The sequence below is a fragment of the Oryx dammah genome, unplaced genomic scaffold (assembly GCF_014754425.2).
Source record: "Oryx dammah isolate SB20612 unplaced genomic scaffold, SCBI_Odam_1.1 HiC_scaffold_13, whole genome shotgun sequence".
NCBI classification, from domain to species: Eukaryota; Metazoa; Chordata; class Mammalia; order Artiodactyla; family Bovidae; genus Oryx; species Oryx dammah.
In genome coordinates, this window is record NW_024070197.1 from 62,485,243 (window position 1) to 62,513,199 (window position 27,957).

The 27,957-nt window shown below is 45.9% G+C and overlaps 1 protein-coding gene and 1 pseudogene across 2 annotated transcripts; one reads left to right on the plus strand and one right to left on the minus strand.

Moving 5' to 3' along the window:
- Positions 1-54: 54 nt before the first annotated feature.
- Positions 55-27,919, plus strand: MLKL (mixed lineage kinase domain like pseudokinase). 2 transcript variants are annotated; one of them, XM_040253542.1, is made up of 12 exons: positions 55-152; positions 3,322-3,389; positions 5,188-5,653; positions 7,587-7,658; positions 8,744-8,939; positions 9,956-10,053; positions 11,096-11,231; positions 13,845-13,929; positions 16,594-16,745; positions 17,076-17,125; positions 17,359-17,499; positions 26,473-27,919. In XM_040253542.1, the coding sequence occupies exons 3-12, from the start codon at positions 5,200-5,202 to the stop codon at positions 26,502-26,504; spliced, it is 1,416 nt and encodes a 471-aa protein (XP_040109476.1). In that variant the 5' UTR covers positions 55-152; positions 3,322-3,389; positions 5,188-5,199; the 3' UTR covers positions 26,505-27,919. The 2 variants fall into 2 exon arrangements, with proteins under 2 accessions (XP_040109476.1, XP_040109477.1); XM_040253543.1 differs by lacking the exon at positions 55-152 and adding an exon at positions 891-1,043.
- On the minus strand, positions 22,771-24,123 carry LOC120872882 (annotated as a pseudogene).
- Positions 27,920-27,957: the final 38 nt, after the last annotated feature.

The following is a 27,957-nucleotide window of genomic DNA, read 5'->3' on the forward strand; positions in this document are numbered from 1 at the left end:
CTAATTTTCCCTCACTGCGCCTCCTATCCTCGATCCTGAGAGGCTTCCTTCGGTAAGTCACAGGCATGCAATTCTTCTCCTCAGACTTCTAGGCTACCCGACCTAAGAAGAAAACTGACAAGGCAGTAGGTGAAGAACAGCAGCAAGAGAACGTAAGTGAATAAACACCCCAGACATCCTCCACCCAGGGCTTCCCTACTCAAAACCTCTTCTCTTACAATCCAGTTCTGTCCTTTTGGAGGGAACAGTCTGATGAGTTAATGAATAACATTGCTCAGACTTCCTAGCTAAGGACTCAGCTAACTTTAATAAAGCAGAGGTCTCTGCGGCGACTTTAGAGGAGGAAGCTGGCTTCCCGCACCCACCGCCCACCCCTCTCCTGAGCCCATCCCACCTGTGTGTGTCTTCCTTGGCTTTCTCCCCACCACACTCGGCATTTTCAAGCACGGAGGAGCAGACACGAGAACCTTCTCTCCAGTTCTGTTTTTTCTGCTCATCTAATCTTTCCCATACTGGGTGCTCGCTATACTAGTTTCTGGAGCCTTATTCTTTTGAGTCTCCAGCCCCAAGCAGAGGACGTGGCACCAGGAGCACTCCATAAAGCTACTGAGAAATTTCGGTAAGGTGGGGGAGAGGTGGACAGGGCGGGGGAGACCAAGAGGAAGCGAGGGGCCTTCTGCCTGAACCACCTGGAAAGAGGTCTAGGGAACCACGGCGCCTGAGCCTGGGGGCGGCTGCGAGGTCCCTGTCACAGCTCCGAGGAGGCGCGCCAGGCTCCCCGCCCGACAGGCTGGCGGGGCGGCGGGGAGGGCGGGGTGCAGGGCCGGCGAGCAGAAGGCCGCCGCCTTCCGAGGGGCACGGCCGCTCCCCGCCGCTGGCGTCTGTTCCGGGCCTGCCGGCCGGCGGGACCCAAGGCGCGCGACCCGGCAGCTCCCCGGGGTCCCCAGTCGCAGGCTTCGCGTCGGGGGCTGAACGTCCGAGAAGCCGACGGGCCTCCCGGGAACCGCGCCCGGGACCGGCTGGACGGCCTCGGGAAGGGCGGGGTGAGTCGGCGGTCGTCCCGGCGCGCGCGGTGCCCGGGGCGCGCGGGCTGCAGGGCGCAGCCGGGATCCTGGGCGGTGAGGGGAGAGCCACGGGCCCGTTTCCCGGAACTCAGGGCCGGGTTGGTTTCTGTTCCTCGGCCCCGAGGGTGCGGCCTACCTCTCCCGCCGCTTCCTGCTGAAGAAGGCGCGGCGTAGGGGAGGGGACACGCGGGGGTCGCCGTAGGGGGGCCTCCGGAAGCCGGCCCACTGCCCTGCACAGCCCCTCTGCGGGCAGTCAGTGCGGAAACTGCCGGGAGCTGATCCCACATCTTGACGGTTAATGCCCCCTTGCTTTTCCAGAGCCCATTTTAGGCACAAGAGGAATAACTCTGTGATAAAAGTCTCACCAGAAAAGGTTGCTTGATGCCAGTTATTGGAGGAGAGGGGGAAATGGCATTAGAATTTTTCATGGATTTATATTGTTGCTGCTGCTGCTGCTGCTAAGTCGCTTCAGTCGTGTCCGACTCTGTGCAACCCCACAGACGGCAGCCCACCAGGCTCCCCGGTCCCTGGGATTCTCCAGGCAAGAACACTGGAGTGGGTTGCCATCTCTTTCTCCAATGCATGAAGGTGAAAAGAGAAAGTGAAGTCGCTCAGTCATGTCTGACTCTTAGCGACCCCATGGACTGCAGCCTACCAGGCTCCTCCGTCCATGGGATTGTTACTAACCATTTTAAGATTTTTCACTTTTAAAATTAGTGACCTTTACCCCTCATTGTTTTCCTGCAAGGAACCTATGAACATATCCTTATTAGGGATGTTAGCAGTTTTACACATTATAAGTAGCACCTCAGTGCGCATCCTTAGCACCCATCTGTCTATACACAGACGAGCTTCTTTACAGCACAAATTCCTAGAAATTCACATTGTTGAGTAAAAGTGTATATGTATTTATATTCCCTTTCATCCTTTTGATATCTTTATCCTATACTCAATAAGCCCTAAACAATTTTAGTTATTATAATTTTAAGATCTGATAGATGGGCCCCTATTTTATTACAAAAATCCTGACTATTCCTACTAATTTCCTCTTTCAAATGAACTTTGAGGATCATTTAGTTGGCAATGGCACCCCACTCCAGTACTCTTGCCTGGAAAATCCCATGGACGGGGGAGCCTGATAGGCTGCAGTCCATGGGGTCGCTAAGAGTCGGACACAACTGAGCAACTCCACTTTCACTTTTCACTTTCATGCATTGGGGAAGGAAATGGCAACCCACTCCAGTGTCCTTGCCTGGAGAATCCCAGGGACGGGGGAGCCTGGTGGGCTGCCATCTCTGGGGTCGCACAGAGTCGGACACAACTGAAGCGACTTAGCAGCAGCAGCAGCAGTTTCAATACCAAAATGTACCACTGAGAGTTTTACTGGAACTGCATTAAATTAGATTTATATTTGAAAAGGATTGCCAGGCTTGTAATTTTTAATCTCCCCAGCCAAAATAAATAATAGTTCTCTCCATTTCTTGAGGATTTGTTTTCCATGGTTTTCTTCATACCACGTCATCACTTTTCCTGTGAAATGTATTCTTTTAAGTCGTTGCTTTGATGAGTTGGATATTTTCCCCATTATTTTTTGACTAGTTATTGCTGAGATATGGCTTTTGTGAATAAGATAACTGGAGCTTGGAGCTATGAAGCTGAAATCCTCAAGTTTCCCTGAGCAACACTTTCACATCTGCTTCTGTCTCCAGTGGACCAGAGAAAGGCATAAAGTTCACTGCCTCCAAGAGTCCCCCCAAAATGGCCTTGAATCTCTCTGCTTAGCAACTAGGAATACCTGGGTAGCCTGAGATTCCTTGAGTCTTTTTTAGGCATGCCCTAACACTTTTCACTTTCATGCATTAGAGAAGGAAATGGCAACCCACTCCAGTGTTCTTGCCTGGAGAATTCCAGGGACTGCGGAGCCTGGTGGGCTGCCGTCTATGGGGTCGCACAGAATGGGACATGACTTAAGTGACTTAGCAGCAGCAGCAGCAGCAGCAACACCTGTTACTTCCCTTCCTAGATCAATATAATGCGAAGACAATAACAACAAAAAGTATCAATTAGTTGCTTATTTGGTTTCACTTCTACTAGTTTTTAAGCCAGATTTGGTTCCAGGCCAACTACTTTCTCCAAACTAGTACTACTACTCCTACCTGTTTCACTGAACTGTTGAGATTAACTTTGTTTAAAACTGCTTTGGAAACTGTTTCCGTGGCCCTGTACTTATTTAAATGCAACCTTTTCCCTAACTTAGTGTCTTTATCTACAAAATTAAGATAACCGCTGTGACCTCCTGGTTCCGAATCACTTAGCCTGCAGCAGGTGAATAGAGCGAGTCGGGATCTTCGCTGTTAGCATCATTCATTACTGAACCCAGTTGCTTTTGGTTGCATGTACAGCAAATATGATTCAAACTGGCTTAAGCAATAGAGAAAGTTATTGGTTCTTGAAGCCTGTAGTTGAGTAATGGGATAGACCTCAAATCCACAAACGGATTGCTGATTGAAGGAGGAACAGATTGTTACAGAAAATATGATGGTAGTCCAAATGGCAGTAGTGGTAAGGAATCTGCCTGCCAACGCAGAAGAGGCAAGAGACGCAGGTTCCACCCCTGGGTTGGGAAGATCCCTGGAGTAGGAGATGGCAACCCACTCGTGTATTCTTGCCTGGACAATCGCATGGACAGAGAAGCCTGGTGGGCTACAGTCCACGGGGGCTCAGAGTAGGACACAACTGAGCGTACACACAGCGCATTAGGAGCAGAGAAATGGATACTGTGTAGGCAACACAAATGTCTACCGCAACTCTGCTGAGCCTGGGAAGCTTCTCAGTCTTTATGCAAACGCCTCTGAGGGACCAGCACTTATAACAAGAAGTCTTACCGATGCACCGGCCAGTGGGGAGGCTGAAGCAGATTTACAGAGTGCTAAAAACACACTAGGGAGGGATGAAGGTGTGGACCATGGAGGCAGGCATGCTCAAGCATTGGAAAAAGAGACAGAAAGAAAAGTTTGAGATTAACAGAAGCCAGCTTCTATTACAGTCCTGAACATCCTCAGCTGGCTGTGGCCAAGGTTGTAAATTGAGGCTTCCAAGGCAATCTTCAGTTGACAAACAAAATTTATTTGCCCAACACAGTGTCGGACTGCATAGTTTTTAAAACATTTTTTGACTTGGTTGTGGGATTTTAAATTGACAGATTAAATATAAAAATCCAGATTTCTGACAGCTCTCTAAAAACTAGAAAATCTTCTACCACTGGGCCCTTTATCCTTGATGAGCAGCAGCTGTTGACTTTACTGGGTAATCCTTACCTTCTTTAGACAGGATCTGAGCATTTCAACCCACTGTCCTATGGCCACCCCTATACTTTGGCAGGATACGCTTGTTAGAATAGGCTGACCTGCTTTAACAAATTGACCCCAAAATGTAATGATTCAAATGCAATAGCAGTTTATTCCTTGCTCACCTAGCAGTCCATGGCAGTCATTCCAGGTTTATGAGCGGCTCTCCTCCGAGCGATGCTTCAGGGATCCAGGATTCTACATTTTTGGGCTCCACCACACCCAGGGCTACATCCTCCTATACAACCAGCTGACAGTGTGTGGAGGAGACAAGCCTGACTCAAACCCAAAGTAACACTTTATTGCTCATACCCCTTCTGTGAGAAATAGTCATATGGCCCCATCAAGCTGCAGGGAAGTCTGGGAGATGTAGTCCTAGCTGAGCCAATTTGTTGTTTATTCACTAAGTCATATCAGATTCTTTGTGACCCTGTGGACTGTAGCCCTCCAGGCTCCTCCATCCATGGGATTTTCCAGGCAAGAATATTGGAGTGGTTGCCATTTCCTCCTCCAGGGGATCTTCCTGACCCAGGGATCGAACCTGCATCTTCAGCATTACAGGCAGATTCTTTACCGCTGAGCCACCGGGGAAGCCCCTGGCAAAGCCAGTACTTCCCAGCTAAAACTGGAAGGTTTTGGTACGTAAGCCATCTGTACCTTACATGAAAACAATAGGAAGACCTCTTCAGCCATTTAAATCACAGACACCCTTGATGTTCCCTTATCCCAGTAGTAAATATGAAGGAGATTCCCGGAACTTAAACAGATTCCATCAGTTTCTTCCAGGTATGGATCAGGTGAAGCATATCGTCTCCTTAGGCCAGCTTATCTACAACCAGTGTGAGGAGATGAAATACTGCCAGAAACAGTGCCGACGTCTAGGGAACCGCATCCAGGGCCTGCTGCAGCCTCTGCAAATGCTCCAGGACCAAGGAGAGAGGAACCTGCCCTCCCAGATAACCGCTGCGCTGAGCCGTTTCCAGGCTGCCCTAGAGGAAGCTAAGCAGCGGATAGACAAGTTCAGCAATAAGTCCAATATCCAGAAGTTTCTAACAGCAGGGCATGACAGTATAATCTTTGGAGGGGTGAACCAGAAGCTGAGCGATGTCTGGGAGGAGCTCTCTCTGCTGCTCCAGGTGGATCAGTGGAGGCATACTTCAAGCCTCAGCCCAGGAGTGTCCTGGCAACAGGAAGACCAACAGGATGCAGAGGAGGACAGGAAAGCTATCCAAGGACTGAGTGGTGAGGATTTTTTTCAGGTGGGGGATGCACATGCAGGTGTATTAGTCTCATTTTTGTTTACCAGAAAATCAGGAAGGTTGAAGAGGTTTGGGCAGGTATCTGTCGATGAGACTCAGGATTCCAGACGTCTGAGTGGAGAGGGGTGCCCGCCATGAGGCTACAGTCAGAGTGTGGATGTATGACATGACTATACGGGAGTGAAGACTTGGGGCCAGTAACTCAGCAGAGTCAGGGGCAAGAGTGGAAGTGTGAGTGCCGGCAGACCACGTCGGAGGCTGTGCGGACACGGCGGTGGCTGGGGTGAGAGTGGCCGGGGCTGGACTGAGTGGAGGGCAGGGCTCCAAGGGAACGAGATACAGGCTGGACTAGAGAGGAAACAATGGAAACAGATATGACTTTACACTTTTGCAGACTGTGGTGATGTTAATTCCAGATCCTTCCCTCTTATTAGGGTTGTGGGTGGAGGGAGAGGAATTAAGCTTAGAGTTTCGATGAACCGTCCAGGCACTGAAACTCAGAGGGAAAACCATTCTCACCCTTGATGTGGAGGATGGTGCCTCCCCAGTCAGGTCCGCAGGAGACTCTCTGGCATCACAAACCAGATGTGGAAGAGACCTGTAGGCAAATGGTTTTTTGTTTGTTTTTTTTTTTTGATGAGGAAAAGTGAGGCATTTTTAATTCCTTCAACCAAACACCTACCACCAAGGAAAACTGGAGTCAGGAATTGGGTTGAAGTGATGTTGAAAGCATCACAGCAGCTGATCCTGCCAAAGAGCAGGATTGGTCCCTGGCCTTCCTCATCTTTAGCGTTCATTGGTCCACTTTCTGGTAGAAGGAGGCACCTCGGTGTCATCAACTTGGAGGAAAGGATATACTTCCTGCAATTGTGTGAAAACATTTTGACTTGGTAATACTTTGACACAGGACAAAATTCAAAAGGCATGAGGTGGAAATCTGCCTCTCACCCTTGACAGCAAAGTTCCATTCCCAGACCCATGCTCTCTTACCAGTTTCTTGAATAGCCTTTTGGAGAGTCAAGTATATATTTTTTTACTTGTTGTTGTTCAATCAATAGCATACTAAGCACAATGTTCTCCTTGTTTTTCTCATTAAATAAGCTCATTAAATATTCTTCCATATAAATACCCATAGAGTTGTCTAGTATCCTTGGTTTATAGGGACCAGATATATTCAAGGAGCTCTCTATTGATGGGTATTTAAATTGTGTCCAGTTTTCCACTATTGTTAATAGTTCTACAGTGAGTCTTTTTGTATGTATTTCAGGATCTCCTTAGGGAAAATTACTAAAAGTTGAGTTACTGGGTCTAATTGCTAGATCAAAGATTATGGACATTTTAAAACTTTGATATAGGTTGGCAGATTAACTTCCACATAGGTTTTAGAAATATTAATGCTGCGAACCAGGTATGTGTTTGTCTGCTGAGATTTTCCTGGTTTGAGCACTGAAGGTCTCATATCCTCAGAGCTCCTCAGTCCTGCGAAAACTGGGATGGTTGGTCACCCTATCTAGTATATGATCAATTTTTAACATATTTCTGAATATGTAAGTCAGGATATATATGACTATAGCATGGTTCAAAAAAAACCTCAGTGTCTTAGGACTTTTCTCATTCAGAGAAAGTCCAGGAGACTCTCTAAGGTAGCTGTCGTCCTTCCAGGATGTTTCAGTATTGTGGCATTTTCATGTTGACACAGACTTCCCTGAAAATTTCTTTCACTTCATTTCTTGGCCAAAGCAAGGCACACAGTCATGTGTCAGGGCACTTCCTGTCTGCTTAGAAGTGGAGAGCCAGATATTCGTGAACAGTAATCATTCCTACTGTAATGAACATGAGAGATGAGAAAAGGATATCTCAGTGTGCTTTCACTGAGCATTTCTGTTTTTGAGTATTTGCTGCTGTTTTTCTTGCAGAGAAAGAAACTGTAAAAACTTTATTGAGGCAACTGGAGAACATGAAGGAAACCATCGAAGCTGTGCAGAGCTGTGAGTTGCCATGTGCCCTGCTGCTTCTGGCTGCCCCAAACTAGAAGTCATGGATTTGTTAGGAACTTCGGGCTCCCCCGCCCCAGCCTGGCCCATTTTCTGGGCTGGATGGCTGCAAGCAGCCCACAGGTTTGGGGGATGTGTTCATGGCTGGCCTAGGCTTTTGTGCATGGGGTCGTGTTTGAAGGGGATTTCTTGGCCAGCAAGATATCTTCCAGCACCTGTTAAAGTGCTGACAACTTCCTCTCTCTCTCTCTCTTTTTCCCCTTGTGGCTTGTGGGATCTTAGTTCCCTGACCAGGAATTGAACCCATGCCTCCTGCAGTAGAACTCAGAATCATAACCACTGGACTTCCAGGGAAGGCCCCTGATGACTTCCTCTAGATAGCATCAAAGCTTCAGTTCATTCGCTGAATTTCCAAGAAGAAATTCAAAATCCGATACATGTATATGTATGACTGTCCCTTTGCAGTACCTGTGAAACTATCACAACATTGTTTGTTAATCAGCTATACCCGAATAAGAAATTAAAAGTTAAAAAAAAAAAAAGAAATTCAAATCAAATTACAAATGCTTAGCCATTCTACACATCTGTGAGTCTCTGCTTTATGCTAGAGCCTGTGTGTAGAGGAAACTAAGGTACAGAGAAAGACTCTGCCTTCTGAGAGTTCCCAGCCACGGCATAGAGTAAGGGAGAGGAAAGACACACAACAGCAGTGGGGTTACTGAGCTTAAACTGTGTGTCTACCTATCAGAATTGAACTCACTAGACAAGATGCCAAACGCTCAGGTGCCAAGCTGTTGTGCAGTAGGAGGAGATGAGAGAGGTGGATTGAGATGGGGTGTAGGCTGGATCCGAAGAAGAGGGGAAAGAAGTACATGAGACGTTTCTGTTACCATCGGCTGTGTCTCTACCAGTCACTCAGAGGCACTGGGACCTCCCTCCCGGGAGGAGGCAATCAGAAGCTCCAGGCAGACCCAGCTTGGTTCACTAGGAGGGGCTTCCCCCTCAAGCATTGCTAAGATGCCTCTTCCCTCAAAAGACACCCTCCTCAGCTATTGACTCTTTATTACCTTCTCTCCTAGGGATGAGGTCAGATTCACAGAAACCCAAGAAGGGGTTCCCACAGGATCAAATCAAGGAGATTAAGAAGGAGGAGCTTCCAGAAGCCGATTGGATCCTACTAAAGGAAAATGAGTCCAGCACACTTTATGAAGGAAAATACCACGAATCTCCAGTGGCCATAAAAGTATTCAACAACTCCCAGGCCAAAGACATTGGGTAAGTTGTTTTGTATGGTTCTCTCCCCTAGTTACTTCCTGTCTGTAACTCAAGGAGAGGGGCAGACTGTCTCCATATTCTGATATGGCAGAACTCAGACCCCAGAGGGTTAAATATTGGCTCTCTGTTATTAAGGAACACAGTTTAGACTTAAAGGTATGTCTTCCAAAGTCGATTCTAGAAACATCTCTTGTTTATTCATGTATTTAGATATTTTTAAAGGCAGGTTCCCTTTCATCGCTGTTTCTTGGGTTCCCATCCCTTCCACGGAATATTTTGTTTGTATGTGTTCTTGCAAATGTTTGCTGTTATTATACACGTGCGTTTTAAATGTTCACAGACGGTAGTGTGTCACATCTGCCGCCTGCTTTTCTTACCATTCTCACTCAGCGTCGTGCAACTTATACTGTGCTTGTAGTCCTTGCCTTCTGACTGCTATCCATGGTGGAAATCCACAGTTTGCCTCTTTTTCCAGTAATGGAACACAACCTGCTTCTAACTTTCGCCCATCAAAAATAACGCTGCCATGGGTATCCCCTTATGGCCCTGTATGGGAATCTCTTGGGGCGGTATTGCCAGGAGAGGAACTGACGGTTCATAGAGTATGCAGATATTAAGTTGACTAAGAATTACCAGGTGGCTCTTTGGAACAGGTTGTATATGCCTATCCTCACCCCTGGGAGATGCTGATGATCCCTCAAGTGAAAGTGAAGTCGCTCGGCCGTGTCCGACTCTTTGTGACCCCATGGACTGTAGCCCACCAGGCTCCTCTGTCCATGGGATTCTCCAGGCAAGAGTACTGGAGGAGGTTGCCATTTCCTTCTCCAGGGGATCTTCCTGACCCAGGGGTCGAACCTGGGTCTCCCACATTGCAGGCAGTCACTTGACCACCTGAGCCACCAAGGAATGGCCGCTGATCCCTCAAGCCCCATGCGTATACAGACGGTCACTACACTGAATGTTTTCTGAAGGACCTCCCCAACCTGAAATCCTATTTTCCCTTTTTACTCTCATAGAATAGTGAGGCATACTTTCAATAATGAAATCAGAACCATGAAGAAATTTGATTCCCCCAACATCCTGCGCATGTTTGGGATTTGCATTGATGAAACAGGTAAGAGGTGCCTCCAGGACTGGGTATGCTGTCTGTAGCCTATCATATATCTTTGTGCTTTACTGCGATGTTTTACTACATCAAAGGGTGGCATCTGGATGGTGCTCTTATTATTGACATCCGTTTTTTCGCATCCCACGATGCGGGTTCCCATCTTCTTTCAGGAGAAGAGGCTTGAAGTTGGCTTCAGCCTGAGGGCTGGTTTGCACTAATGCAACCACATCTCTTCCTGCTGATTCACTGGGAACCAAGGAAATGCTTGTTCAGATGCTGACCTGGGTGATGAGTGTATTTTGTTGCAGTAAAATATTGCAAAGCTGACTGACCCAAACAAGGAATCCAGCTTGATCATTAGTGTAGTGTGAATCTAAAAGCTAAATTAACCTGCCCTTTTACCAAGAACTTTGTTTTGTTCATTTTCTTTCTTTTCTTTTTTTTTTTTTTAAATGTGGCTGCATTTCCTCTCACAATGTGGCTTCTCCTGCTGGTTATGTTTTGCTGCTTTTGCCTACAGAGAGGACAGAGCAGCTCCCTTCTTATCCCCTCTGGAAGTTTCTGCTCAGGCTCAGGTGACCTGACTTTGGAGCACAGAATCCCAGGCTAAAGGAAAACTTCTGGTAATATTTATCCTCCTGGGTGACTGACTCACTCTGTGTACGTCAGTTCTTATAGGTCTCATGGCCCTGCCCTGAGGCCTCAGCTTCCTGTCTGAGCTCCCCTACTCAACATATTTATTCAACTTCCTGTGAGCACTGTCTGGACAAAGCAGGCCCTGCCCTCTTGGGTTGTAGTGTTGAGTCAGGAAGTCAGTTACTCAAATAACTAGGGAAGTGTAGAGTTCTGACATGCCAAATGCCACAGAGAAGAGACATGGGGACTCTGTGGGTATTGGACTCATTCAAGGAGTCAAACCATGTGAGATGGAGACGGAGAAACACAGCAGAACTGCGTCTGTCTCTTGGAGAGAGGGTGGGATGGGCTACAAAAAACAGGACCTCTGAGCAGGGATGGATCTTCACAGCAATCAGCTCTTTTCCATCAGTGACACCCCCTCAGTTATCCATCGTCATGGAGTACTGTGAGCTCGGGACCCTGAGGGAGCTGCTGGATCGGGAAAAGGACCTCACCCTGGCCAAGCGCATCATCCTGGCCCTGGGGGCAGCCAGAGGCTTGTACAGGTACCAGCGTGGGGAGGGGGCGCCCAGAGGGAAAGGATGAGTCTGCCTCCCTTTCCGTTTGACCCAGAGACAAGCAGACAAGAGGCTGGAAGCCTCCTTGAGCAGATTACCACATTTAGCAAATAAAAATACAAGAGGTCCAGTTAAACTTGAATTTCAGAAAAGCAATAAACAATTTTAGTACAATGTTTAAGTATGTTCCAAATATGATACCAGATATACTTTTACTGAAATTTCAGACATACAGAATTCCATATAACCCCTATACTTTTTTAGTACTTTCTTTTTTAAGAAGTATTGATTTTTCAAAATTCAAAATCATCTGGATGTCCTATATTTTATCCACCAGCTCTACATACTCTCACATATAATCTATGGTTCCTTTAGCCTAAGGGCCCCCCAAAATCAGTCACTAACAGACCACATATGTAGTTATTACCGTATTCACAGTAATCCCAATATTATTTATTTAATATTTTCCTTTTGATTAGCTCACTTTGTAAAAAAAAAAAAAAAGTTAGGAAAAAACAGGGGACATTTTCTGTTACTACCATAAATTGGAGACCAGAATCACTTAGCACAAATAGGTGACCACAAATAAAACCAAAACAATGTTATTAAATTCTGGTTAAGTGTTGCTGCCTAGCAAAAGATCTGCAATTCAGACCAGCATTATCTTTTCGCAGAGGAGATGTTAGCAGATTTAGAGACGTGTCTAAGACATCCAGCACCAAACTGAGACTTTCTCCTTGACATAATCAGAAAGATTGGAATTAAAAGAATACCTTTCTTAACATATCACCTTGCATGCCACTTATCCCATACTTTGGGGAATACTTCCTTAGCTCTTTCTTGGAAATCGTACAATTTATCCTTCTCAGCTTTGTACACTAGTGGGTTTTGTGAGAAGGATTTGGACTGTAGGGGACACTGTTAGTGCCTATCCAGACGACCGCTGACCCTTCTTACCTGATCTGCACTCTCATCCACCACCCAGCATACTTTGCTGCTAACAGCTCATCACCGCCATCTGTAGAGGAACATCCAAGGGTGCTAGAGCCTCTAGGCCCTGAGAGCTGAAAATGCCCAGGAACTTTACAGCCCTCTGTCCCTGACCTGTTTCTCTCCTCCTCTCCCTCACACCAACCCATAGTCACTGAACAACCGGTGTGGGTACAGAAGTCCAGCTCCTTTGCTTCATGCAGAACAAACCCTGAGGGGCAGTTATTCTCCAGAGGTCCCCGTGGGATTAGGCTGAACCTGGAACTTCACCTGAAGTCACGCTCTTGCTTGATTTCTCCTCCTCCTCTGCCCTGCTTCCACAGCTCCCTCACTGGTTTCCTGGGACTATCTTCTCTTTTAAAATTTCACTCACTGATTTATCTTTGGCTGCTCTGGGGTCTTCGTCGCTGCAGGGGCATTCTCTAGTTGTGCAGAGCGCAGGCCGCTCTCCAGTTGTGGAGGGCGGGGGCCCGCTCTACAGTTGTGCGGAGCGCCGGGGCTGTTCTCCAGTTGTGCGGAGAGGGGGCATTCTCTAGTTGTGCAGAGCGCGGGCCGCTCTCCAGTTGTGGAGCGCGGGGGCCGCTCTCCAGTTGTGCAGAGCGCGGGCCGCTCTCCAGTTGTGCGGAGCGGGGGCCCGCTCTCCAGCTGTGGAGCCCAGGCTTCTCACTGCGGTGGTTTCTCTCGTTGCAGAGCTCAGGCTTCAGTAGTTGTGGCATGAGGGCTTAATTGCTGGAAATACCTTCCTAATCAGTCACTTGTCCAGTCCATGCTCATGATCTGCTTCTGGGAGAACCCAACCTGAGACTGACTCTATGATAGAAGCCCAAAATGGGAGGCAGGAGCTCCATTCATCCAAAGAACTTAGGCAGGTTCTTTACCACTAGGGACACTTGGGAAGTCCCCACCACTTACTGAGTTGGTGGAAACCCCAGCTTTCCATTCTGCTTTAAGCAGAAGGGTCCTAGATATGGCCCAACCATCCAGCCACACCTCAGCCCTTTGCTTTGCTCACTGCTTCCCAGGCAGAGCCCCACAGAAGCGTGCAGCACACAGTTGTCAGATCTCACCTCTGCATCCTGGTTTTCCCACTAACCCATGGATACCTACCCAAGAAGACGGCTTGGTACTGACCAACCTCATTATCCCAGTAGTGACTGTCATGCCTTTCAAGAACGTCTGTGCAGGGGCTTCCCTGGTGGCTCAGTGGTAGAGAATCCACCTGCCAATGCAGGAGACGCGGGTTCGATCCCTGGTCCAGGAAGATTCCACATGCTGCAGAGCTACTGAGTCCATGGGCCACAACTACTGAGCCTCTGTTCTAGACCCCGGGAGCCGCCACTCCTGAGCTTGTGGGCCACAACTACTGAAGCCCACACGTGTCTGGAGCCCGCACTCTGCAATGAGAGAAGCCACTGCAATGAGAAGCCCCAAACTAGAGAGGGGCACTGCAACTAGAGCGTGGCCTCCACTCTCCGCCACTAGGGAAAAGCCCATACAGCGACAGACACCCTGCGCAGCCAAAAATAAAATAAATAAATAAGATTATTTTTTTAAAAAAGAAAGAACGTCTGTGCAAAGGTCACTAACGTACCCTGCCTTTGGTCACATCAGGCTGCACCATTCGGAAACACCCTCAGAACTCCACAGGAGCATCAGTAGCACGAGCTTCCTGGTGACTAAAGACTACAGTGTGAAGGTGAGCATGGCCTTCCGGGCACCCTCTGAGTTTGACCCGTGTGACTGTTTGGTGCTGGGAGAGGCATGCTGTTTCCCTAAAAGCCTGTGCCTGCTTGTTTCTCTGCCTTCACCGTGGAACTGGCTGAAGCGCTTCCGAGCTCAGCGCTTCCTATGCCTGGACAGTGCCCCACACGCCCTGCACTGGACAGACTCAATCCTCTCTGCCCTTCTGACGCTTATCTCCCCCACCGTCCACCCAGCAGGGGCGGGCTAAGAGCCGTCTCCTCTTAGATGCCTGGACACCACTTCTATGTCCCTGCAACACCCATAAGGGTGTCTTCTTAGGTCCAAGGAGGCATCCAGACTCACAGACTGGCCGTGGCCCACACTTGGCACCTGGAGGCAATCAGAAGGGTATCATGGGAGCCGCCACAATCCTCCAAGAGGTATCCTCCTCAGCCTCACCCCAAGTGTGAGAGAAAGAGGCTCCTCTCTGTGGGTACAGGAGAAGCTTAGAAGCCTCACAACTCACAGGAGTCAATATTCTTTTTTAAAAAACTAGAGGAGTTTGTGTGTGTGTGTGGTATCACTGTGTTTTCTATTTATTTATGGCTGCGCTGGGTCTTTGTTGTTTTGCAAGAGCTTTCTCTAGCTGCAGCGAGTGAGGGCTCCTCGTTGCAGAGGCTTCCTTGTTGTGGAGCACAGGCCCTAGGCACTCGAGCTACAGTAGTGCTCTAGGTAGTTCTGGCCTCAGTAGTTGTGGCTCACGGGCTTAGTTGCTCTGTAGCATGTGGGATCCTCCTGGACCAGGCATCAAACTTGTGTCCCCTGCACTCTTATCCACTGTGGTTCCTGATCCACTGGGCCACCAGGGAAGTCCTCGATATTCTTTTATAAACTCCGCAGGCATGCCTTCCAGTATCCCCGCAAGGGTCATGCCAGGTATGAGTCACCACATAGCCCAGCACCCCTATAGCTCTTCACAGTCCCCACCGCCCCGACCTCTCGTCCATAAATGACTTCCTGGTCACTGGTCATTTATTAATCAGCAGCAATATATTACTTAGGAGCATAAGTAACAGTCTGCTTTTGTCAGGTTCCCAGGGGAAGAGAACTAAAAAGTTCACTGACATTCGGATTGTCCTGTAGATGAGGAAAGGGTTTTGTTAACCTCATGTCCACAGTTCCCAAATGCTAAAAGAATATATTCTTTGTCATCTGTAGATAGCTTTCTCTGAATAACAAGAGACAGGTCTTTTCTGCCCTTCAAATGTCTTTCCCACCACTCAGTTCAATTTAGTTCAGTCGCTCAGTCATATCCAACTCTTTGTGACCCCATGGACTGCAGCACTCCAGGCTTCCCTGTCCATCACCAACTCCTGGAGCTTGCTCAAACTGATGTCCATCGAGTCGGTGATGCCATCCAACCATCTCATCCTCTGTCGTCTCCTCCTGCCTTCAATCTTTCCCAGCATCAGGGTCTTTTCCATTGAATCAGTTCTTTGCATCAGGTGGCCAAAGTATTGGAGCTTCAGCTTCAGCATCAGTCCTTCCAATGAGCATTCAGGACTGATTTCCTTTGGGATGGACTGGTTGGATCTCCCCACCATTGGTGTAATATAAGTAAGTGTTCCTAAACCACGGTGTCTATACCACTCTCCTGGTGCTCATCACGTGTGACTGTAACATGTGCTATTCAGCTTCTCACCCCTGGTGGTTAGTGTGGAGCCAGACGTCAGAGGATGTCAGCGCTCCCTGAACTTGTGAATAAGAGGGAGGAGCCACATAAGCATCTAATTCTTGCCCCTAGCTTTGGCTCCCTGGCTGCATTTGGCACAGACAGCCCTCTGCACACAAATGGTGCTAATGACAGATGTACACGGAGCAAGAAGAACACACTCTCCCATGACTTGTGCTGTGCCTTCTTTAAGAGCATGGCATGGGCCAGGTAGGGTCAGATACGACCGAGAGGATCCCCCGTGTTGTTGGAGGTTTTTTGTTTCTTTGTTTTTGTTTTGTCTGCCTCCAAGAGAAAATGAGCCATCGGTAGCTCCAGGCACCCCTGTCCACCCTAACACAGGGGAGTTATCTACTGAGGAAGCCCTGTACATATCTAATGTGGTAATATTAGAATAACTACAACATGCCAAGTCTCATGCAGCAGAGCAACTAAGCTGCTGAAGCCTGCGTGCTGCAACTCCCGAAGCCCAGGCCCCCGGAGCCTGTGCTCCCAACAAGAGAAGCCCCCGCAGCGAGAAGCCCGAAGCTAGAGAGCAGCCCCCCGCCCCGCTATTAGAGAGTAGCACCGCGACTAGAGAGTAGCCCCCACTCTTTGCAACGCGCCAACAAAGACGCAGCACAGCCAAAAATCAATCAACTAATTAATTTTTTAAAAACATACCAAGTTTTACAGGTGCTTGACAACCATCATTTCAAGTAATCCTTACTGTCTCATTTTTACAGAGAGGAAACGTTCTTGAGTTTCTCTCAGTCAATGCACCATAATAGATTGAACCCAGAATGCAGCCAGGAGAGTAGCCACACGGCCAGGAGACCTCACTGGAAACATCCCGAAGGAAAAAGACCATCGCCTGACAGTCACGTGTAGCACCAGTCCCTGCCCTCTACTTCCCACCTGAGAGCGTGCCATTTCTTTCTGCCTCTGAGTCACCTCTCTCTCTAGCTTGCAGGATTTGAGTTGAGCAAAACACAGACTTCCATCAGCCGACAAACTAGAGGAAAAGCAGCAGAGAGAGTCAGTTCTGCCGCATACATCTCACCCCAGAGGTTGGAAAATGTGTATAATAAATACGACATAAAAGCTGAAATATACAGGTATGTTTGTGTTCTCCTGCCAATTCTCAGATGAACGTGACAAGAAAGTCCAAGTCAAATACCGGTAGGGTGGAGCATCCCTGGAATGTAATTGATGGTGATGAGAAAGTTCACCGTGGGGAGTTCCTGGTGGGCTAGTGGTCAGGATTTAGCGCTCCCACTTCATGGCCTGGGTTTAATCCCTGGCTGGGGAAACTGAGGTCCTACAAGCTACACAGTGCAAAAAAAAGAAAAAAAGAAAGAAAATTCTCTGTGTTTTCTGGAAATGGCTACGGGGCATGGAAAAAAGGAAACTTGTTATCATTGTTCATTTTCTTGCTTTTCTTTTAGCTTTGGAATTGTCCTCTGGGAGATCGCCACTGGGAAGAGACCATTTGAAGGTAACCAGTGTGAAAGCTGACTCAGACTGTAGACTAGAGTTAAACATCAGTGCTGTCCTGGACGCTTTCTTCTTCAATGTGGGCACTGCCTGCGCTGGTCATTGGGGTCACTGGAAGCTCCTATGTCTCCAGTTCTCAGGGTCCCTAGGTCTGATGCCAGCCAGCAGCAGCCAGAGGGATATGTGGGTGCCAGAGCAATCTTTAAGCCTCCCGTCATATCATTTCCACTCCAGGTTGTGATTCCAAGAAGATCTACCAGCTGGTGGCTGAGTCTCGGCACCGGGAGCCAGTGGGTGAAGGTTGCCCTTCACAGTTGCAGGAGATCATCGATGATTGCCGTGCCTATGAACCCTCCAGGAGGCCCTCTGTTAAAGGTAGGGCTCTTTCTGGTCTAAAGAGCATGGACCACACGTGTTACTTAACATTTGTGAAAGATTTTCTTTGTGTATCACAACCAGGGGTGGTTTTGCCCTTCGGGGAACACTGACAATGTCTAAAGACATTTTTGGCTGTTACACCTCAGGGGAGGTGGGGTGGTGTGGACATGTCCACTGGTATCTGGTGGACAGAAGCTATTCAACACCCTAGGATGCACAGGACAACCCCTACAACAAAGATTATCCGGCCCAGATTATCAGTAGCACTGGAGTTTAGAAACCCTGCCCGAAGGGCATTGTTTAGTCTAACGTGGGTTGGGAAGGCAGATTCTTCCAGCCTATCCTCTTTCTGTAGCTCAGAGGAGTACTATATTGGGCACCTACTGACCTGGGGAGTTCATCTTTCAGTGTCATATCAGTGCCATTTTAGTTCACTGATTCCTAAAACGTCGATGTCCACTCTTGCCATCTCCTGTTTGACCACTTCCAGTTTACCTTGATTCATGGACCTAACATTCCAGGTTCCTATGTGCAGGGGTTAAGAGTCAGCCACCTGTTGCTCTGGCTAAGCCATGAGAAAATCACCATGGGAAAAGAATAAAAGCAAAATATAGCAATACAGCATAACACAAATGAAAGTACATTGGGTTGATCAGTTGGGGTCATCATACCCTGCTAAGCTAAGGAAAAACACAGCGTGGACCTTGGAACGCTGGGTCAGCGCAAGTTCAGAATGCTGCTTGTGCACACACTAAGATGTTTTCCAAGGCATATGTCGGTCTATGACCTCCAGCTAGGTGAGAGCCCTTGTACAAGAAAATAACAAAGATAGTTTAAAGTCATCAGTAAAGTGGGAGATGTGACCGGGGACACAGGAGGCTGACTTCATCGTAGCACGACAGGTACTTTCTGCTTGCCAAGACACTCAAGAAAAGTGGTGTGGCTCCAAGGAACAGGGCTCTTGACCCAAGAGGTCTTGAGTCCCCCAGCCCCATCTTTAAAACTTTAATTCTGTCTCTAGTTTCTTTTTCCCAAACTGTGCATCAGCCACTTTCGAGCCCTACCTGCAGTGCTGGCGACAACACCTATGCCATATTGTTCTTCACAGCATAGGACTTCCATCACCAGTCACATCCACAACTGAGTGTTATTTTTGCTTTGGCTCCATCTCTTCCTTCTTTCTGGAGTTATTTCTCCACTGCTCTCCAGCAGCATATTGGGTACCTACCGACCTGGGGAGTTCATCTTTCAGTGTCCTATCTTTTTGCCTTTTCATACAGTTTATGGGGTTCTCAAGGCAAGAATACTGAAGTGGTTTGCTATTCCCTTCTCCAGTAGACCACATTTTGTCCGAACTCTCCACCATGACCCGTCTGTCTTGGGTGGCCCTACATGGCATGGCTTATTCATTGAGTTAGAATGATCTCTGTTCGTTTCCAAGGCAAACCATTCAATACCACAGAATGCCAAGACTGTACCCCAACCCATAATGCTGAAGAAGCTGAAGTTGAACGGTTCTATGAAGACCTACAAGACCTTCTAGAACTAACACCCAAAAAAGATGTCCTTTTCATCATAGGGGACTGGAATGCAAAAGTTGGAAATCCAGAAACACCTGGAGTAACAGGCAAATTTGGCCTTGGAATACCGAATGAAGCAGAACAAAGACTAATAGAGTTTTGCCAAGAAAATGCACTGGTCATAGCAAATACCCTCTTCCAACTACACAAGAGAAGACTCTACACATGGACATCACCAAATGGTCAATACCGAAATTGGATTGATTATATTCTTTGCAGCCAAAGATGGAAAAGCTCTATACAGTCAGCAAAAATAAGACCAGGAACTGACCGTGGCTCAGACCATGAACTCCTTGTTGCCAAATTCAGACTTATGAGGAAAGTAGGGAAAACCACTAGACCATACAGGTATGATGTAAATCAAATACCTTACAGTTATACAGTGGAAATGACAAATAGATTCAAGGATTAGATCTGATAGACAGAGTGCCTAAAGAATTATGGATGGAGGTTCGTGGCATTGTACAGGAGGCAGTGATTAAGACCATCCCCAAGAAAAAAGAAATACAAAAAGGCAAAATGGTTGTCTGAGGAGCCCTTACAAATAGCTTAGAAAAGAAGCAAAAGGCAAAGGATAAAAGGAAAGATATACCCATTTAAATGCAGAGTTCCAAAGAATAGCAAGGGGAGATAAGAAAGCCTTCCTCAGTGATCAATGCAAAGAAATAGAGGAAAACAATAGAATGGGAAAGACTAGAGATCTCTTCAAGAAAATTAGAGATACCAAGGTAATATTTCATGCAAAGATGGGCACAATAAAGGACAGAAATGGTATGGACCTAACAGAAGCAGAATATATTAAGAAGACATGGCAAGAATTCACAGAAGAATTATACAAAAAAAATCTTCATGACCCAGATAACCATGTTGGTGTGATCACTCACCTAGAGCCAGACATCCTGGAATGTGGAAGTCAAGTGGGTCTTAGGAAGCATCACTATGAACAAAGCTAGTGGAGGTGATAGAATTCCAGTTGAGCTATTTCAAATCCTGGAGGATGATGCTGTGAAAGTGCTGCACTCAATATGCCAGCAAATTTGGAAAACTCAGCAGTGGCCACAGGACTGGAAAAGGTCAGTTTTCATTCCAATCCCAAAGAAAGGCAATGCCAAAGAATGCTCAAACTACTGCACACTTGCACTCATCTCACACACTAGCAAAGTAATGCTTAAAATTCTCCAAGCCAGGCTTCAACAGTACATGAACCGTGAAATTCCAGATGCTCAAGCTGGTTTTAGAAAAGGCGAGGAATCAGAGATCAAATTGTCAACATCTGTTGGATAATCGAAAAAGCAAGAGAGTTCCAGAAAAACATCTGCTTCTGCTTTATTGATTACACTAAAGCCTTTGACTGTGTGGATCACAACAAACTGTGGAAAATTCTTAAAAAAGATGGGAATACCAGACCACCTTACATACCTCCTAAGAAATCTGTATGCAGTCAAGAAGTTAGAACTGGACATGGAACAACAAACTGGCTCCAAATCGAGAAAGGAGTACATCAAGGCTGTGTATTGTCACCCTGCTTATTTAACTTATATGCAGAATACATCAAGTGAAATGCCAGACTGGATGAAGCACAAACTAGAATCAAGATTGCCGGGAGAAATATCAATAACCTCAGAAACGCAGATGACACAACCCTTATGGCAGAAAGTGAAGAAGAACTAAAAAGCCTCTTATTGAAAGGGAAAGAGGAGAGTGAAAAAGTTGGCTTAAAACTCAACATTCAGAAAACGAAGATCATGGCATCTGGTCCCATCACTTCATGGCAAATAGATGGGGAAACAGTGGCTGACTTTATTTTTTTGGGCTCCAAAATCACTGCAGGTGGTGACTGCAGCCATGAGTTAAAAGACACTCCTTGCTCCTTGGAAGAAAACTATGACAAAGTATATTAAAAAGCAGAGACATTACTTTGCTGACAAAGGTCTGTCTAGTCAAAGGTGTGGTTTTTCCAGTAGTCAGGTACAGATGTGAGAGTTGGACCATAAAGCAAGCTGAGTGCCAAAGAACTGATGCTTTTGAACTGTGGTGTTGGAGAAGACTCTTGAGAGTCCCTTGGACAGCAAGGAGATCCAACCAGTCAATCCTAAAGGAAATCAGTCCTGAATATTCATTGGAAGGACTGATGCTGAAGCTCTAATTCTTTGGCCACTTGATGCGAAGAACTGACTCATTGGAAAAGATCCTGATGCTGGGAAAGATTGAAGGCAGGAGAAGGGGACGACAGGGGATGAGATGGTTGGATGACATCACCAACTCGATGCACATGAGTTTGAGTAAGCTCCAGGGAGTTGGTGATGGACAGGGAAGCCTGGTGTGCTGCAGTAATGGGGTTGCAAAGAGTTGGACAGGACCGAGTGACTGAACTGATACTTTCTCTCCCTTCCTTCCTTTTCTTTTATCAACACCCCGGGGTCATTTCCTCTACTGAGACTTTTATTTCACCACCTTATCAGCTGCTCCTCTGTAGTTTCCCTACACCATCTCCCTCAATGGGAATGTTTCCCTCCCCTACTCTAGGTCCAGATCTCTCAGGCTTTCCACGAAGCTCCAGATACAAGAGAACATGACTCACATGCAGTATATCTAGATACTGGGGAAGTGTTTCCACTGAAGTTGCTACAGTATTCAAAGAAACAAAATCATGCTTTTCCTATCTTTATTGTGATATGTATCACAATACAGCAATGATGGACGTGAGTCTGAGTGAACCCCGGGAGATGGTGATGGACAGGGAGGCCTGGCGTGCTGCGATTCATGGGGTCGCAAAAAGTTGGACACGACTGAGCTACTGAACTGAACTGACAGCGATGATTAAATATATATGTTCATTTTTTTAAGTCAAAGATAAAGAACATCACATATCCACTCCTGGTTAAAGACTTGAACATTACCACTAACTCAGAAAGGGACCTCCGCATCCCTTGCTTTCACATTCGTCTCCCCTCCTCCAGGAGGAGCCACTATCCTAACTTTCTGGTAAAAGTTTGTCTATGGTTTTATTTTATTTTATTTTTTTCAGGAGAGAATATGCTTTTTTTTTTTTTTCTGTAAGTTGGTCCAATTTTATTGAAATCTGTTACAGAAGACAATTCAAATATGAAATACTGTCTGTGGTTTTAAGGCCTATAGAAATCTGAATCACGTTTTACTGCAAAATAATATAAAATACATTAATTCAAACTACTGTAAAAAAGACTTTATGTCCTCATTAAATTACTTGCAGGTTTTCCTAAATATTTACAACTAATTTAGAGATATCCAAATAGCCAATTTAAATTTGAGAAAACACACATTGTAACATGAAAGCTGTTCACATTGAGATACTCCAGCCCCAACTTCACAAACTCCTGGAAATTAGGAGATACTTTGTTGCTAGATGAAAAAAATCTCACTTAGGTCAGGGAGAATCATACTAGACTAGCAGTTTAAAATGAGCAAGAATTCATGTAACATTAGAGAAATCATCTCTTGCCTTACAAATGCAAAATAAATCCTCTAGACTCCCTTCTGAGAGTTGTAGAGACCATCAGCTGACTGTCCTGCCTCTGAAACATAGCACAATTGGAGAAAAAACAAGACAGACTTCAATGTAAGAACTGGCCAAAACATTTCCCAAGGGAACCATTTCTGATTTTGTTAAGCCATTCTCTCAATCTGTAAGCTCTTTAAAAACAAAAACAAAACAAAACAAAAAAAACCACAAACACCACAAAACACTCCATTCCCAAGATCAGTCTGAAAATGAAAAAAATAGATCTGAAGGCGCTCACATCTCACATTTTGAAAAATGTGTTTAGTAAATAAATACCCTTCAATACCTGTCCCTTATTTCCTGATATACAAAGCATGTAAAGCAGGTGGTGTTCCCAGGGACTGTCTAAAGCTTTCTTTTATACCAACTGTTTAGGAATTTCCATTAAGTTTTGCCTTTACAGATTAAAAATCAACACAGAAAAAAAAAAAAAAAACTTCAGTTATCAAGCATCTGTTCCCCTAATTTAGAGCAAAGCTACATAACATAGCCAAAGTCCACTTATTAAACTTTATCTTATGAAAACTTAAAATTTTAAAAATAGTAATTCCAGGTCCCAAGGTAGACCATGAACCTACTTAGATGCAAACATGGTAGACACTTAAAAATTTTTTCCAGTCTTCTAAAAGAAGTGTGTTTTTGGCTGACAGATCAACATTATACATGAAGTCTGTTGCTAAGGAACACAATTTTTGACCTAGTAACAGAAATCATTTTGGTAATCTGACACAAAACCAAGATTCTAAGATTTCATTCTACAGAATTAAAGGCATTCTTTTGGATTCTGTTCTTTAATAATTTTTAAGAGGAAAACCATGACAAGGCTTCCAGCTCAGTAGAAACATTGATTAAAGCTTGGTTTAAAAAAAAAAAAAAAAAGGCAGATTTGCAGACCTTGGGTAACACCCGTCAAATTCAACAGGCCAAAGGAGTGGCCTTTCATGATGGGGCGCTAAACCACTCACTGGTTTTGGGCCAGTTTTCCATAGCCACCTCTTCCAGCATCATAGTCCTGACGATATTCATCTCCTACCTGGCCCCCAGAACGCCCACGGCCATACTGCCTGCCCTCCTTAAAGCCTGCATCCCAGTCTGTACGAATGATCCGGTCATCCAGACATGTTCCATTTATATACCGCATGGCATTTTCTGCATCTGCTCTTGAATAGTATTCCACAAAGCAGAATCCACATGCTGTCTTCTTCATTTTATCCAGGCCCATGATGATTTTATGTCACCACTTTTGCTGAAGAGCTCATAGATTTGTTCTTCCGTTGTATGAAAGGAAAGATTTCCAACATACAATGTACAGCTTTTCTTCAGTAATTTTTCCTGTTCTTCATTGTCACCCTTGAATATCTGCAGCCTCGGCCATTTCACAGAATCTGCCGGAAGTGCTGGTCCCAGTACTGGCTCAGCTCGACGTAGGAGTCGCTGAGCAGCGCCTTCAGGAGGCCACCCGACATAGTGCAGAGAGGTGGCAGAGAACACTGCCACTCAAGAGTATCGAGAATATGCTTTTAATATTACAGTTTGAATGACAAAATTTTACAATTATAATACAGCAAAAATCTAGCAGTAACAAAATGAGGAATCATTTCAAATTCTTAAGTAAATCTTATTACATAAGCATATACATAATCTTTAACTCACTTCCCTAACCAACCAAATGTTAGAAAAGAATTTTTTAAGACATAAGCCTAAGACAGAGAGAATGGAAGACAATATGGAAGGAGTGAAATTTTGAGTCTGGTAAGCCAGTGGACAACTAGTAACTAGATTAGCAGATAGCCTAGAAGACTGAATCATAAGTCAAGCATGTGAACCAAATGTGAATTACATGGCAGAATTTCCAAGAAAGGGAATTATGGGTCACATCAAGTATTTCTGAAAGTAAGAATGATGGAAAGAAGGGAGGTTAAATCAGTAAAATAAAGGAAAATTGGTTGAAAAAACTCCTTAACCAAGGTACACTAAATTATGGGCTTTCCTGTGGCTCAGCGGTTAAAAATCTGCCTGCAGTGCAGGAGCCGCAGGAGATGCAGGTTCAGTCCCTGGGTTGGGAAGATCCCCTGGTGGAGGAAGTGGCAACCCACTCCTGTATTCTTGCCTGGAAATTCCCACGGACAGAGGAGCCTGGTGGGCTACAGTCCATAGGGTCACAAAGACTCAGACGCAACTGAAGCAGCTTAGACTTTGTAAGTGATATCATGCTATATTCTACCACACCTTTCTTCAGTTGATCAGGTAGTGTGAAGAAATGATTTGAAATTCATCCATGCTAATGTGATGGTTTAAACTCATTCTTTTCTACTGCTGTGTAGTAGGCCACTTAGATAACCACGCACGTTACTTACCCCTTCCTCTATCTATGGATGTTTTAATCGGCCTTTTAGGAACCTCACCCTTAAACATTCTTGTGCATGTATCCTGAGGCACACAGGTGAGACTATCCTGAGTTAGAGACCTGGGGGTGGAGGGCATTGATAAATGAAGATTAAATGCCTGAGAGAGGAACTAAAGAGATAGGTGTCCAGGCTTTGGGGGCAGTCCCCCCAAGGACGGCACCACTATTTACAGAAGTCTCTGGCACGAAGTCCTTCAAGGCCTGTTCATTGGTGGTCCATTGGGAATCACTCTAACAGTCATGTTAGAGAGGGTATCTCATCCCTCCCCTTCCTTTGCCCCATCCCTACCTTTTGGAATGAAAATCTGTTTTGCTGAAAGTTTTAAGTTCAAAAGAGTTATTAACAAAAGAAACCACTCGTTACACACACAATAAACAATTTCAACATTTAATAGAGGATTGATTGACTTCATTTCAATACATAGTCATTAAAAGAAGAGAAAAACAACAGAGAAAAGTAACAGCACTTACATCACCAAATTAGGTCAAACAACCTCCAGACTTCAAAAGTGCGGGGAAGTCCCTCATTAACAGCAATCTGTAGTCCCATTTGGGAAGAGGTCCCCCCGGCAGTGCATCCACCCCACGGGTGAGACTTCAAATTGCAGTTTGGGGGGCTCCTGCTTGTAATCCCAGGCTGCCCACTGATATGAGCATCAGTCTGCGTGCAGAAATGCAGTCATGGTTTTTCTTTAACTTTTACAAGGTTGTTTGTTTCACCTCGTGAGTCACAAGATTTTCTGGAACCCCAGGGAGCAGGCCAGGCCTCCAAGGGCTCAAGGAAATCCAAGACCCATTCTCACTCTGATCTAAAGTGCCGCTTGGCTTCCTGGTAACAATTGGTGTGTTTGCAAGCAGGCACGTAGTCCAGGCAGGCTCAGAAGTCAGTCTGTGGCCTGCTCTCCTGCTTCTGAAGCCTGAACAAGACTACTTCCATTTTAATTTCCCTAACAAAATCTAAACCTTGGCCGAGCTTCTACCTGAAACTTTCTCCTTGCCCTCATAGCGCAGAAGGGCAGACTCAGTGGCGCTCCCTGAAGAATTACCCTTTAGGGTGGATGAGGAGCTGCAGTATTTTCTTTAGTACCTTCTCCTTCAAATTCTCCTTTGTCTTCTTCCTTGTCTTTCCAGGCTCCCTTAAACCCAGGTCCTCCTGGTATTAGAGAATCTAATACCTGAGACTAATTCACACTAAGAAACAAGGTAGTTGTATTTTAAAAGTTGTCCAAGTAAAATTACAAAAATAAAATAAAATTAGCAAAAGTTGTCCAAGTGAGAGGGAACATCCCATTCCAAAGGCATGAATGCTGATGGTGTTTTGGACTCCAGCCAGACCAAGGGGAGTGCAGTTTCTACACTGTTTTGTAGTATGGAAATGTCTTTGTTTCTAACGTGACTGTCAGTTCCTGAGCTTGTCTAACTTTCTGTTCATTCATTCACAGAAATCTTAAAGAGACTGTCTTCCTTTTATTAAGCCACGTGTTGAAACTGAAACTGTCCCTGAACAAGGAGCTGGAAGAACACGAGCTGGGCATCTTTTTCTCTCAAATCCTTCAGCATGGATTTATTTATGGGTACACGGGGGCAGCACTTCTCTGTTACAAATAGAAAACAACTCCAGTAATCCATCCAACTCCCAATGATACTGTCAAAAATACGCCTTTCATAATAACTCTGATAGTTTTTTAAAAATGTGTCTCTGTCTGGATCCAAACCTCTTGGCATTGTGACTTAGCAGCCCTTCCCATCAGGAAGTTGAATCTAGGGCTTCCCTGGTGGGCTCAGTAGTAAAGAATCCATCTGCCAATGCAGGAGACATGGGTTTGATCCCTAGCCTGGGAACATCCCACATGCCACAGTACTAAGCCTGTGCACCACAGCTATTGAGCCTGTGCTCTAGAGCCTGGGAGCCACAACTACTGAGCCCAGCTCCTAAAGCCCACCCACCCTAGAGGCCGTGCTTTGCAACAAGAGAAGCCACTGCAATGAGAAGCCCGCTCACTGCAACAAAGAGTAGCCTCCACTCATTGCAACTAGAGGAAAGACCTGCACAGCAATGAAGACCCATCACAGCTACAAATAAAAAATAAACAACTTTTTTTTTTTTTTTAAAGAAGTAGAATCTACATCCCCACCAGTTGAACCTGGGCTGGTGTTGTAACTGGCCAATAGAATGTCGAAGTGATGGTGTTTTGGTTCCAAGCCCAGGCTTCGAGAGGCCTTACAAACTTCCACCCCGTCTCTTGGAGCCCTCCTCCGCCGGGAGCAAGCTGCACAAGGGTGCTGGAGAAGGAGAGGCTACATGGAGCTGTCATACTAGACCAGCCAGGCCAGCAGCTGTCACAGGGATGAATCCATTTGAGACCAGAAGAACCGCACAGCAGAAGCAGCCCAGACGGCCCATTTACAAAACCATGAGCTAAATAAATGGCTGTGGTCTTAGCCACTAAGTTCCGGGGTGAACTGTGACAGCAGTAAACAGCTGGGCAAAGATTGATCCTTCCTCTTTCCCACTGAACTAAGTACAGAATCCCTCTTTGGATCCCCAATGGCTTTTATCTCTGACGCCAACCTGATCTTCAGTATCTGGTCCCAGAGTGCCCCCGCCTGAAACTGCAAACTCTAATACCTGTGAGATCTATTGGGAGCCTAAAAAGTGAGTTGAGCCTGAAGGAGAGACTTCAGGGAACAGGTGAACTTTGTGAAGAAAGGGCAGCCTCTGCTCAGCTGCAGCCTATTTTTATCATATAGGAACAGGACCCCAGTGTTTCCAGAGCCATCCACTTTGTCACATTTTTGGTAAATTGTCCATCTTTTTAAAGATTGGCACTTCATTAAAAATTATTTTTATGCTGTATAGGTCAAACTAAATATATTAGCCTAAGAGTTCTCAGAAACCCATGTCTCCTGGATGTAACCTATTTGTT